The sequence below is a fragment of the Cavia porcellus genome, unplaced genomic scaffold (assembly GCF_034190915.1).
Source record: "Cavia porcellus strain 051 isolate PalLab524CR breed Dunkin Hartley unplaced genomic scaffold, mCavPor4.1 scaffold_6, whole genome shotgun sequence".
Taxonomy (NCBI): domain Eukaryota; kingdom Metazoa; phylum Chordata; class Mammalia; order Rodentia; family Caviidae; genus Cavia; species Cavia porcellus.
The window spans coordinates 49,962,219-49,977,084 of record NW_026947489.1 but is presented as its reverse complement, the minus strand read 5'-3'; the positions used below and the strand labels follow the sequence as shown (position 1 = coordinate 49,977,084).

The window sequence follows — 14,866 nt, the reverse complement described above, 5'->3', positions numbered from 1 at the left end:
ATGCTTGTGATCCAAGGACTCAGAAGTTTGAGGAAGGACTGTGGATATAAGGTCAATCCATCCTCTACAACAATACCCTCTCAAAGAAGGAAAGATTGACCGTTTTTCATGTGGAAGGGTTATTTGCTAAGACATACACTGCAGGCATAGAGTCTCCAGAGTGAAAGAGAACTCCCCTGTATTATCTCAGAATGTCTTGTATTCATGACATAGAAAACTGAGTCATAAATTCTCACTCATGAAGTTTGCAAGTACTCACTAGCATTGAACACTGTTGTTTCCCATGTGGGTAACAGGTCAGTGTAAGGCCTTCTCCCTGTGACTACACATCTTGATGGATCATGAAGGATGTCTTCTCCTATTGTGCTCCAGTGAGGAATACACAGAATCAGAGAGGAGACAGGAAGAGATTGGTGTAGTATTTGCTTGAGAGACTGGCACTGGATCCTGGTCAGCCCAGGAAGGCTTCTCCATCTATGTCCAGAGATTTGCTGCTCCTTGGAGACAGTAGAGTGATAATGGTTAGGAGAGGGCGAGGAATGAAGTCTTCCAGATCAAATACAAGAGTTTCTGGGATAGAACACATAGGCCTGTGTAGCTCTGGGGATCATTTCGTAAATATCAAAAACCATACTCTTCCAAACAATACCTTAAGTTCGTTAGGCAGCTAAGCATCTCCTATCAATATTTCATCTACCAGCAATGTCTTGTTTGAATTTAATTTTTAATTAATGACTGGGTTACAAATTTCTGTGCTATTGAAAATGCACACCTCCTTGTGGAGCTATGACAGGACAAACATCCTCTGGCTTAAAATTATGTGCCCTGAACATTGACAGCAAATTAGCCATAGTAACCATGTCCTATGAGGTGACCTCCTCCTGCTGTTCCAGCAGTCCTGAAATGAAAGAAATGGAATTCTGCTGCATATTGACCAAGATCAGGGACCACCATGGGATTTTAGGGGAACTTTGATTGTTTAAGCTTGAAGATGTGGCTTCAATCCTGGTTTTAAGGCTTGTGAATATGAAACATTGGGAAATCCCAATGTAACTCACAAAGTTTCCAGGCCATTAAGTGACATTTTGAAATCTTTTTCTATGAAGCAGATACTCTAGTGTCTATCTTTGCACTAAAACACATAATAGAAGAGCTGTAAGAATAGTTTAAGAGTAAAAAGAAATTATTAGAGTAAAATGCAGATGACAATTAATTCTCCTTAAAATATGCCCCATGCACTTATTCCGTGGCTCATGACCCTTTAAGAGATAGTTCTGTATGTCCTCTTTTGAGAGTAGCTCTGCAAGTTGTAACCAGAATTGCTCCAATGCTGCAACCCAGGCATTATAAACAGATTATCATAGTGTGTCCTCTCCCACATTATTCGTCAGATCCAATTCTGTGCAACTTCTGCCTTTTGCCCAAAGTGAAAAAGCCATGAAAGGTAACCATCTGAATCAATTCAAGACATAGAAGCAGCTGTGGCATCACAGCTAAAGACACCCAAGAAAACCTCCACAACTGTTTCATAAAATGGGAAGAATGATTGGATGAGTGTTTTCAAAGCAAGAGAAAGAATGGGGACAGGGTAGTAGCAATGGAACTTTTAATTGTAATCGATGTTTTAACTTAAATATTCACCAGATTTGTCAATCACACTGCATCAACCCACACACCTCCACAGGGCAGGGTCCCCTGCCAGAGGCTGGGAATTGAAAGTTCCATGGGAAGCTTGAGAGCAACATGCAGGCCTAGAACCTGAACTTCCATGATCCCTGTGGCTGAGCACAGCAGAGCAGGGAGAAAAGCAAAGCACTGCAGACATCCACAGGGCTTGGGTCAGGAGACAACTATCACTAGCCCCTCCCCCATGCCATGCTCAGCTGGGGCTGGAAGGTTGGAGTACAGAAAGCCAGTGGCTTTACCAGGTTTTGTGAATCTGCTGGCACAGAGATACATCACTGTGTCCTCCAGCCACAATGTGCTTATGTTCAGCTCTGAGTGACAGTCACTGAACTACTGACCTGAGAATCAGTCAGGCATGTTTCCTTTAGCCTTCTGCTGCATTTCATAATATTGAATGAGAAATGGTGGGCTTGTCCAAGATCCAGCTGATACCAGGAAACAGTTTTGTATCCTGAAGTGGCATACCATACCAGAGAGAACTTCCCTCCTTTAGCTTTGATTAGGTGCCTTGGGGACTGGATAACTTCGGCATCCAGAAAAGCTAAGGGAAAAGGAGACAGAAGTGAGCACCTAAAGATTGAGAACCTGACCCTCCAGCAATAATAAAGAGCTGTGGCCCAGGAGCCATCCCACCCATGTTCAGTACTCACCTGCTCCCAAAGTGTAAGACAGCAGAGAACCCTGGGTCCCCAAATCGAGTCTGGAAAGGCAGGACAGTGCATCTCCCTACACAAGGTGCTGGTCTCCTGGGCCATATGACAGCTCTTCTGTTCTTCTCCTCTCTTTTCTCAGTTTGGAGCATTTTCCTGTAACATCAGTCATGTCACTATCCCCTCCAGTAGGAACCCAGCACCCCAGGGCATGATAAAGGGGCCAGGTCTTCCCCAACTAAGCTGAGCTGGTGAGCAGGGGGAGCTGTGTCTAGCACTATAGGGCTCTGTATGGGGAAGATAACCCACACCCCGGCTTCTCTAACTCTTCTCAGACTGTGTGGCCATGATGGTCTAGGCTGTGTCCTGAAGCCCTGTCATATGCCCCTCATAGGTAGACCTCTGGAGAGGCTGTGACTATACAATGTTGAAGTTTATGTCTCCCTGTAGTGAAAAACACATGAACATACAGGCAGCAGAACGAAGATCTTAATTAACCACAGCCTCTGATTCACTGAAGTTCCCAGCAAACACCAAGTAAGGAAGCTTCAAGGCTTGGAGGATCCACAGCACCCTCACGTGGGCAGCTATACAGTCACCAGGACTTCCCAGTGTGGCTGCTGTCTCTGGAATCTGGGTGCTTTGCAGTAATGTCAAAGTTTCCTGTGACACAGAAGGAAATGTGAATCAAACTTCTTTTTTTTTTTTTTTTTTTTTTTTTTTCTGAAAACAGGAAACTAAATGATAAATCTTATCTATTCGTATTGTAGGAAGGGAGAAAGCCTCTAGTCGTTGCTACCTGCCCTGGGAATGGGGAGGAAGCTTGGCAAAATGCTCCCTAAGGAAAAATAACACCCAGAGGAGCTAGCAGGGAATTCTGTCAATCAGAAATGCCTCTGGAGACGTGGGGGAATCATGCAAAAGTTCCAAAAACATGAAAATGACTTCTGAGATATCGTGCATTTTTTGAAGTGCCTGTGCCACACTTTCCCTCCTTTTCTTGGGTTGAACTGTTCTCTTCATGATGCATTTGGCACAATTCTATCATGTATGTGTTTATTTCTCATATATAATCTTATTAGTATCATTGTAGCACACATTAAAGGTGCACACACAGCCACACAGAAGACTTTTTTATTCAACATTACAACATATGTTTTTTAATTGGCTCATCTAGATGAGGTAGATAATTAAGATTTGATGTGGTTGATTATCTTGTTAGATTCATCCCTTTCAGCTTGTATTTCTTTTCTGTTGGTCTCATCTCTTCCTTGCTCTTTTTTTGAGGCAGTTCTGTGAATTAGTGGAGAGCTTTCATAAATTCATTCATTCATCTGTCCTATCAGCTATATGTCTGTTTTGTTTGTTTAGTGGTTGCTGTAGAGTATACATTTGTATTTTAACACAGCCTACTTTTAAGTAATTTCCTACAGTTTAGGAAAAGCTGACAGCATTGTGATATTTGTTCATTCATAATTTTATCATCTTTATATAATTATTATTTTACTAAAGAGCTTTGCATTTATTTTATCTTTTATTTTCAAAAAGGAGTAAAACTAAACATAACAAAACAGAACCAAGCAGATCAGAAGAAAACAATGTAAGTGACAGGAGAACTACAGACAACAGGAGATCTACAGCAGCTACCACAATGTCTGTTATTTTCTTCTAAATGGTTGTCTATATTTTCGTACACACTAAATTCATACACAAAAAATAATATAAAAATGATCAGAACAAGGTAATGAAGATATTACAGGCATTCAAAACCAGACAATATGAACATTAACAATGGCTGTCATAATGTCCCTTGTTCTTTTCAAAATATCTATCCATACTTTCATGTTTGTTGAAATTAAGCAATACAAATAAGACTAAAACCACTCTGAACAAGAATAGAAGCATTATTGGGTTTCACAGTATGATGATACAAAATCAGTAATGGATACCATAATATCTGTTTTTCTGCAAAATAGCTGTTCATTTCATGACACATAATATAATCCGTTCTCATAAAATGTTTAGGAGAAGGTCTAGGCATGTATAACGCTCCAAATTTATAGCTATCCTTTCTGCATTAGAGCAAAAAAACAAAACAAAATAAAAATATAACTAGAAAAATAACAAACAAAAAACAAATAAATAACAATAGTAAAGAGTCCAAAACAATCATCATACAGTACTTCAAAACATAGTGGTAGGCACAGAACTAAGGCTGATATTTTACAAGGCGATCTTCAAGAGTTCCTCAGGTCACTTGACAAAAACATGCAAAGTTGTTCCACTCCTGTGAATGTTAACTGCTTTGTACTACGAACTGATAGAATTTGTGGCACAATCATCGTAACTGTCTTAAGTGTGTTTATACAAATTTAGATATTTTTTTCTTTTACCTTCTGTTTTTTTTCCTGCTTTTCCTTGAGATATTATTTTTCCCCATTTGAGAAGATTCTTACTCTTTCTCTGTTTTTATTGAGGATTTTGCACCTTATGTACACTTACCATTTCTTACACTAGGGAAACAATATGGTATTTATTCATGTGAGTTTCATGTATTTCACTTATGAGTATGCTCTCAAGTTGCATCCACTTACTTATAAATATCTCAGTGTGATTATTTTTTATAGCTGAGTAATACTCCATTGTATAAAATTACCACATCTTTTTTATCCATTCCTCAATTGATCGGCAGTTAGGTGGTTTCCAAGATCTGGTTTTACAAATTGTGCTGCTATAAACATGGATATATATATATATATATATATATATATATATATATATATATCACTGTGATATGATGCTTTCAGTTATTCTGGGAATATTCCCAGAAGTAGAATAGCTGGGTCAAATGGGACTTCAAGCTTTTTGAGAAAACTCCAGACTGACCTCCACAGTGGTTGCACCAGTCTACACGCCCACCAACAGTGCATGAAAGTTCCTTTTCCCCACACCCTCTTCAGCATTTGTTGTTGGTAGTTTTCTTTCCTCTTTCTTGAGTGGGATGGAATCTCACTGTTGTTTTAATTTGCATTTCTCTAATGACCAATGATGTTTTTAGTGTACTTATTTGTGTTTTGTATTTGTTTATCTGAGAATTGTTTATTCATCTCAGATGCTCATTTTTGGAATGGTTCTTTGAGTTTAGGGAATCTGATTTTTTTAAATTCTTTTTATGCTCTAGTCAGAAGTCTTTTGTCTGAAGACAGTGGACTAAGATATTTTCAAAATTCATGGGTTTCCTTTTTATTCCGTTGGAGATTTCTTTTGACATGCAAAAACTTCTCAAAAAGAGGACATCTTTGTTTTCGATTCTGGAAAGTATTTCTCATCTGGTTTGATTTTTTTCATGAATACTCTACCTACCCCTATGTCTTCAAGATTTGTCCCTACTTTGTCTTTTAGAGTGTTTAAGTGTTTCTTTTTTAATATTTAGATCTTTAGTCCATTTTGACTATGACATTGTACATGGTGATTGGCATGGCTCTAGCTTTAGTTTAAGGCACATAAGGAGCCAGTCTTTGCAGCACCATTTATTAAGGAGACTATCTTCCAGTGAAAATGTTTGGCCATTTTATCAAAGATGACGTGGCTGAGTGTGTTTTAAGTTATAACTGTTTTAATTTATTCCATTGATCTTCAGGTCTGTTTTTATTCCAGTACCATGCTGATTTTATTACAGTAGATTTGTAGTATAACTTCAAATCCGAGGTTGTGATGCCTTTTAATTGGTAAATTGAGGCCATTTACATTAATGATTATAACTGAAATATATTATTTTATTTTGGACTTATTATGATTCTGCTATTGATTCTTAACTTTTCCACTCTATTTAATTGTTTGCCTTACTTAATGTTTTTTTTTCCTGTGTCTGTCTAGAATGTGTTTCTGTATTCTTCGCAGGGTTGGTTTGATGGTCATGAAGTTTTTCAGCTGTTCTTTGTCATGGAAGTATTTTATTACTCCACTGACTTTGGGTTGGAAGTTGTTTTCCTTCAGGATCTGAAATACTTCACTGCACACTCTTCTTGACTCCATTGTTTGTGTTGAGAAGTCTGCTGTGATCCTGATAAGCTTTCTTTATAGGGGATTGGATTCTTCTAACAGTTTTTAATATTCTGTTCTTATGTCGGATATCTTGGGTATTGATTAATATACATCTGGATGTGTTTCTATTTTGCTTATGGTTATTTGGAGTTCTATATGCTTCACTGATCTTTATTTAGTTTCCATTCTCATATTTGGGAAATTTTCAGCTATTAGTTGTATAAACAGCCTCTTGATATCATTTGTGTTTTTGCCTTCTTTTTCATTGATAACTATCAATCTTATGTTCTTTTTGTTTGCATCATCTTGTAGCTGTTGAATTGTTATTTCCTGGTTCCTTTTTATTTTTAAAAGATCTTTCCTTTCCTGTTCACTAGCTGCAGTCTTATCTTCGAGGCCTGAAAGTCTATCTTCACTTTCATTGAGGCAGTTTTGACAACTTTCAATGGAAATTTTAATTTCCTGTATATCTCATTGAATCTGTTTCATGTATTCTGTTTGTTTCTTATATTGTTTGTTAAAGGTTTCCATATTTTTGCCTTGTTCCTCTAATGTTTTAACTCTGTCTTCTTTAGATGTGTTCAGCATTTCTTTCATTACATTTATCCTTTCTTCTTTTACCTTAGAGATTATTTCTGATCTGGGTTCTTTTATAGTTTCCCAGAATTGTTTCTTTACTTCAGTCACTATCATTTTAGGAGTTTCAGGTGGCCTACATTTGTTATATATCCATGTGTCCTAGGCTTTTTTGACATGGGCTTGAGATTTGAGACTGCATTTTGCTCTTTCATTTGTCATTGTCCTATATTCACTTAAGGAATTGGAATGCAAGATACCAGTTGTTTCTTGGATTGAGAATATCTATTTGTGTTGCAGGGAGTTTCCCCCATTGAGTGGAGGTTCTTAGACAGACTTTACCAGATGATTCCAATCACTTGGCATTGCTGGGCAGGGACTTATCATTTGAGAAGTGAAGCATCAAAAATTCCCTGTGAGCAACTGCAGTCAGCTTGAGAGTCACTGACTGGAGCCAAGATAGGCTCATAGGGACCTCCTGGTGCATCCTTGGGTGATATGGGATATGGGGAAAATCTTACCAGTCTCCCAGCAAAGCTGCAAAGTTCCATGGACTGGATAGGGCTGCATGCACTTTGCAATGCACTAGGCGAAATTCGGGCTGCTAGGCCTTTACATTTATTTTATTGATTTACTTACTTAGTTACTTATTTATGTACTTATATTGATTTTATTTATGTATTTATATTTTGTTACCAGCATTAGAACTAAGGACCTTGCACTTGTAAGGCAGGCACTTATGCTTTTGAGCTAAATCATTGGCTACATTTATTTTGAGTCCTGTAATATGTTGGAATTATTTTGCTAGACAGCTGATTATCATTTAAAGAACTCTAAAGTTTAACATTTCTTCTGAGCATCTCCAATTACTGTGGAGCTACTTGCCCAGTGTTATTGGTCCACAGCAAATTTCCTGACCCCCTGCTGTCAGAATTCTGAGGTTCTGAATGCAGTTATTCCCATTAGTGAAGGAAAAGCCAGCGACTCCTTCTCGTAGGGCCCTTAATCAGTGGGCAGAGCTGAACAAATGAGGTTTCTGAAAAGGAAGGAGGTGGTTGTGCCTCACTGTGGTCAAAGTGCTGACATAGAGATAAGGTTTAGTCCTCCTGCTCTGCTGGCTGGATTTTCAGAATGGGGAAGTGGACACAGGCCTTTCAGTAGGGATCCTCTCAATCTCAGGAAACATCCAGATACATCTGATGGAAATTCATTCTCGAAAGACATCAGCAATTCCAGGCCTTGCCCCAGAGTCTGTCAGTACCAGTGAAGGCAACAGTGTCCTAAAAGTGGATCATACCAGAGAACTATATTCTGTCCTTTTTCATAACCCTGTATGTGGAGGCTGAGGCATTTCATCATTGATGTGATTTGTGGGGACAGCATTTGGAAACAGAATGACAAGAAATTTTTAGTCATCGCACATGCACGTGATTAAATAGCTTTGTGTTCTGAGGAATCTGCTCTCCTCAGACAGAGGGCACCCAACATCAGAACATGTTCATCCATGGCATGATCCAAGCTTGAAAGAAGATCCCCAGATTAGGGTCCTTGTGTACAGAAGCAGAAAAGGTGGGGAGTTTTTTTTTTTTTTTTTTGTCCAAAAATGTCAAGTCTTGAGATGATGTCACTCAGCCTCTGGGTTAGGATTATGTGGTATGAATTAACCCTAAAATGCCAAGAATAATCTGAAATGCATAAGTCTACTTGCACAAATAAGACTGAAAACAATACCATCAGCCATAATCCGAAATGCTAACAGGAAAAAAGTTGAGTCCCAGAATTCAAGCTGAGTGGTACCCTAGTCGTGGAGTCAAATACTCATTGATCCTGGAATGTCCCTTTTTGTCCACATGCAGTATTCCAGCGGACCGCTGCCCAGATGCCATACCACAGCCCTTCATGGTCTTCTCACTTCTCCTTCTGATCACATTGTCAGCTGGATGACACCATCTGGATGCTTCAACAGCTCTTCTCACTGGAAATCACCACCAAGTTCTCTCATGTCTGACCTCATTCTTTGGCATCCTCCTTTAATTCAAGAAGTCACAAAAGAAAAATATTCTTAATCATCTAACATTGGCATTTCTCTTGGTCTAATGCCTTTTCATGATTCCTTGGGTTTATCAAGAGCACATCTAAAACAAACAGATGCTTTTACACCTTTATTTCAGTGAAGTCAGAACTGTTTTCCTCATCATATTGTAGTGAAAGTTTTACAATAAAAACATGCAGAGTTGATAGTCTGTAACTGGAATTCCCAGAAGCCTGCATAATAAATAATTATTTTCTTACTTTCATTCAACCATTGACGGCACCCTTCATGTGAGGTACAGTAGTAGCCGTCTCAGTCACTGTAGTGAAGTATGTTTAGAGTTGTGAAGACCCTGAAAGTATGGTTGAGAAAATCATTTGAAAAAATGTATTGATGATTTAGCAATGTCTTTTTTGCTGGCCAAGGAGTCACTGCTGAGCTTTCACATGGATGAAGGCTACGTCTTTTTTACACAGAGAGATATTAGGGTGATCAGTTTCATATTTTTATCCTCACAAGTGTTCTGTTACAATGTGTAAACTTGGTGCTGGTGAAATTCCAGCTGATGTGATTCTCATAGATGATGCCATTGTCCCAGTCCTGTCACATGCCTTTGATATCTGTGGGAGTAGTGCAGACATGGCATGAATATCTGTGTGAGGATGGTGTCCAGGTGACACTAGAGTGCAGATGAAATCTGCATAGAATTTTTTGCACCGTAGTTGCAGGTCCAGAAATTCATGGCTACATTTCTGGAACTATTTTACTTACTCTGAGAAAACAAAGGATATTTGAGAAGAGAAACACGGAATCTCTTTAATTTCTCTGAGACTGAAATTGTCACTTTTAACCGAGATCCTACAGCTTTTCAAGGTATGTGGTTGGCAATGTTGAGGTTGCCACATTTGTAGCAGGGCTTTTCTTAACTACATGCAAGATGCATCCATTCTTGACAGACAAAAATACATCCAGCAAACGATTCTGAATCACATGAGGTGACTGAGCAGGGAGAGGCCATCTAAGGGCTTGGGTATTGAGAGCTCTCTTTTCTTTGTACCTGTGAACATAACATGGCTGTCTCTGATTGTGCTGTTCCTGCTTACAGCCTACTCCAACGTCTTCCCTGGGATGATCCAGGGCTTCTTTAATTATTGTTATTATTATTTTTTTATTTTAAAGTGAATAAAACCAAGCAACCTAAAACATAATAATGCAAATCAAACAGTGTAAGTGATACAGAAATTCAAAACAAGATATTAAGAAACCAACCGTGACTAAAATGTTGCTTCTTGTTTCAAAATAGCTGCCCCTTCCAGCAGACTTAGTAAAATCAAACAAAAAACGAACAGAATAGAATCAATAAAAAAACAATGAACAGTATACAGGATTTCAAAACAAGATAATGACAAATCCAAAATGGCTACCATAATGTATCTTGCTATCTTTGAGATAGCTGCCCATAACATCAGACAGAATCAAATCAAACAAGACACAGCAGAATAAAGTAAAATCAAAGAAAAAATTGAACATGACACAAGATTTATAATACGACAATAGGGAGTTAACAATGGCTACCACCTTCAGAGGAAGATTCCTCATACATGATATACTGCGTATTGCTATCTGCTTAACAGATGATCAGATTATCAGCTTTAGGCCTGCGAAGTCAATGAAACATTAAACACTGTAAGCATTAAGTTGTGTTTTCTTCAATAGCTGTCATCTCAGCCTGTGATTCTCTGGATCAGGCAGTGGCTTACAGGGTTGGTGATGGAGGTAGGCCTTGGCTCTTCCTGTCTCCCAGCCATCATGGGAAGTGGCTGGCTTCTTATTCTCCTCCCTTGGCCAACACAGGGTGCCTGACCCAGGTTTTCTTCTCCTCTCACCCCATCAGCTATGCACTGAACTTCCTCCCATTCAGTGAAAGGTTGTAAGCTAGATTCCAAAAAACTCCTTTGCTTACAGCTTTTCCAGTGTTTGTCTGAGGTGTTGTGCTCTTTGAAGATGCCTCTTGGTATAAAGATGGTGATGGGAATGAGATGATGACTGGGGGAGGAAAAGGAAGAGGAAGATTCAGCTTGCCCCATATCCAAAGGCCCTAAAAACCCTTGTCATCTTTAACATGAGGGTTTCAAATGTAACACTTAACATTCACCCAACAAACCATCCAAAATAGCTGACATAGTAGGTTGAGTGTGCTGTGCTAACAAAATCCTACTCACAAGGTTGAACTTTGCCTGGTATATGTAAGCTGTTTGTTGAACAAGCAATGTTCTGCACTTAATTAACAATTTCCCTAAGTAATATGGATCATGTTGCCTAGATTTTTGGTGCAACCGATATCATGTTTAGCACTGAATTTCCTTCTGAGATCAGGATTTTTGGTACAAATTTGGTAGGGGAGGGCCAGTCTTCAGTAAAGACTGATGTAAAAACTGGCTCCACTAGAAAGCACTGCACAGATTTTAGTGTCTGGGTGGAGGGTGAATTGTGATGACCCCTCTTGGATGGAAAAAATCTGATTGCAGATTCCCCTTCATCCTAACTGTGTGCTTTATCACTATGATCTGCTGCTGAAAAATTGCTTTGTCACTGTCATAAATTTTAACTATGAGTACAGTTCTGTACTGCATCATGTATACGCCACTTCTAAATCTCCAAATGTGGGTTTTGTGTGGGGACCTCAAACGTAGTGGTATGTTTATTTTAAGGGTCACAGTTGACACTGACTTATAACATCGTGATCCACATTTGGACCTGGAAGAGACACTGAGTCTTCCAATTGGAAAAAGGCTGTGATTTGTAAAGGAAACACCTGGGTATGATGGGTGATGTCTTCTGTGATTCTTCACCACTTGTAGCATTCCTCATGCTTCCTCCTGGTCCATGGCCTGATTTTTCACTTTTTACATTGAGTTATGCTGAAAAGATTTGAATATAACTGAAATGATATAATTTGTCCTGTATTATAATCTTTTGTGCCTCTATTAAAAATGTTCTCCCTCTACTGAAAGCTAAAAATATATTTATGAATCCATTTCTGAAGATTTCAATTTTTCTTTACATACGGAAGTGTATCTGAAATATATTTTCATCAGAGGAATGAAGTTGAGATCCTATAGAAAAGGAAAGGATATATTTTCTTCAAAGAAGAAATGGCCTGGAAAAAAGTGTCCACTGGATAGAAAATGACACAGGAGGACAGAACTGACTGTGGAGATACATGGCTGGGACAGAGAGAGCTGAGGAAATGTGGTACAGGATGCTGATGAAGAGATAAATGAAGAGCAATGACACAGGATCTGACAGGGCCCCAGACATTAAAGGCACCTTGGAGCAGAGACCGTTTATAACTGAGGTTTTGTGGTAATAGAAGTCACTGAAATGCTCAGGGGTGAGAAAAGGATGCTGGCCTGGAGAGTACCAAGAGATTTATTATGTAACAGTTAAAGATGTATTTCTACCAATATTAAGAGATACGGAAGAGAAAACAAGCAATCTTATGGTGTTGAAGTGACCTTCGGTGTGGCAGAGACAAACATGGCAAGAATCTCAGGACTGATCGCCAGCCTGGAAGGCTCCAGTTCGTGTCAAGGTCTCTGTGATTCTTGAAGAGGCTGAAACTTCTCACGGTTGAGCCATGGTTTCTGGGCACACACAACCACAGTCTTCCTAACTGCACTTTATGTACAGAGAGGAGTTGGCTATGCAGCGCTGTGGGATAACTGGTGGCACAAAAGTACACAGATGACTGGGCCAGGTTGGTTGAGTCCAGAGTGAGGGGAAAGTCCTCTGTGTTTTCTCTGGAGACACTGTATCCTTCGACTTCTCCTTTGTTCTTGTCGTCAACACCATATGAGTAATGGATCAGCTTCAGTCCATGCCCTGGATCTTGTCGATACCAAAACATGTTGTCATGGTTGTTGGTCTGGTGGCATTTCAAAGTCACCTTTTCTTTTGTCTTTGTGATCTTGTATCTTGGGGTCTGGATGACTACAGCCTCTATATACCCTATGACAGAGAAAGAGCCCAGTGAAGAACCAGAGAGGAAGGCTTGTATTGAGGTTTTGGGGATTTTATTGAAGGAAGCCCACCTATGGTCCACACTCACCTGCCCACAAGAGATTGAAGATCACCCAGGAGAAGAGCTTGGTGCCCATTTCTCAGTGAGGGCAGTGATTTTGTAACTTCCAGTCCTGGCTAGGGGAAGTAGAACTTGGGGTTTTTGTGACTCAGTGACGTCACTGTCCTGACAAATGCATGAGCTGTGTGGTGAAGTTGCCATGATCCTCCCCTACAAGACAGTTTTCACTTATAATTTTGTATTTTTTCGTGTACATATGCATCTGTGTAGAATTTCATGGTATACATACCATAAGTTCACAATTTATCACTCTCAAATGGAAAATGATGTACAGCCTATTTTTAATTACAAGTGCATATGCCCCTTCCCTAGCTTTAGTGTGGAAATCTATTCCTACAACCATCTCTTTAGGGTGTAAACACTTATTTGTATACTGTTTTATCTTTTTCTTATATTTTTCCAATTTAAAAAGCCTTCTCTCAACAGTTCTCATGCCTTCTATAGTTACTTTGCTAAAAGGTCACCTCCAGGTATTTTTATTTTCCTAAAAACAACTACCCGAAGTCAGTCTGAGGTTATATACTTGGGTATAAGAGACACTTGATATCTATAAAGGCTTAAAAATATCAAGGTCAAGAACCTTAAAATTTGTGCAATTCTCCTACACCTTCTCACACCATCTCAGCTATCAGGAGTGCTATGAGGGCCCTATGTGTTCTCATGGATATGAAGATTTCCTTCCTTGCAGGGAGGCCATGCAACCTTGACCAAATGAGTCACCATGATTGGACTTCCTGTCAAAAACAGAGAAGGCTCATCAGCATGAAGCCACAAACATATTTGGGATTCCAGGACTTGTAGATTGAGTCAGGCGGACCACAGGTATAAGGCCTGTCTATCCTCTACAGCAACACTCCCCCCAAAAAGGAAAGATGGGCCTTTCATGATGTGGATGAGGTCTTTGCTAAGATTGCAGGCATATTGTCTCCACAGTCAAAAAGAAATGTTCTGTAATCACTAAGAATATCTTGTATTCATGACATGGGAAAAGTGAATCAAAATATTCTCTCATGAAAAATTTACAAGTACTCACTAGCATGGAGTATTGTTTACTCTACAGGCGATAGGTCAGTGTAAGGCCTTCTCCCTGTGACTATACATCTCGATGGAATCATGAAGGATGTCTTCTCCAATCGTGCTCCAGTGAGGAACACACCGAATCAGAAGTGGAGACAGGAAGAGATCAGCATAGCATATGCTTGAGAGACTGGGATTGGAGCCTGGTCAGCCTATGAAGGCTTCTCCATCTATGTCCAGAGCTTTGCTGATGCTCAAAGGCAGTAGAAACATAATGGTTATGAGAAGGCCAGGGATGAAGTCTTCCTGTTCAGCTATAAGAGTTTCTGGGATTAAGAACGTAGGGCTGTAGAACGTAGGGGTAGTAGAGTTCTTCAAATGCTGTAACCCTGGAGCATTTTAAACAAATTATTATAGGGCATCCTCACTGGCCTTATTCATCAGATCCAGTGCTAGGCAACTTCAGGCTCTTGCCCAAAGTGAAAATAGCTATGAAAGGTAAACATATAAATCAATTTAAGAGGTAGAAGCATCTATGGCTGTGCAAATTAGAAACAAAAGAAGTCCTCCACCATTGCTTCATAAGATGATTAGAATGATGGGATGAGCATGTTTAAAGCAAGAGAGAAGATGGGGGTGGGATAGTAGCAATGTGCCTTTAACTGTAATCAATGCTTAACTTAAACTTTCACTATATGTGTCAATCCACTGCATCCA

General features: G+C 39.4%; 1 gene segment (V, D, J or C); it reads right to left on the bottom strand.

Moving 5' to 3' along the window:
• Window positions 1-10,640: 10,640 nt before the first annotated feature.
• Window positions 10,641-13,237, bottom strand: LOC101788299 (T cell receptor beta variable 10-1-like). The segment is given in 3 exon segments: window positions 10,641-10,646; window positions 12,680-12,999; window positions 13,100-13,237. Coding segments are annotated over 3 exon segments (375 nt in total).
• Between the last annotated feature and the right edge of the window lie 1,629 nt (window positions 13,238-14,866).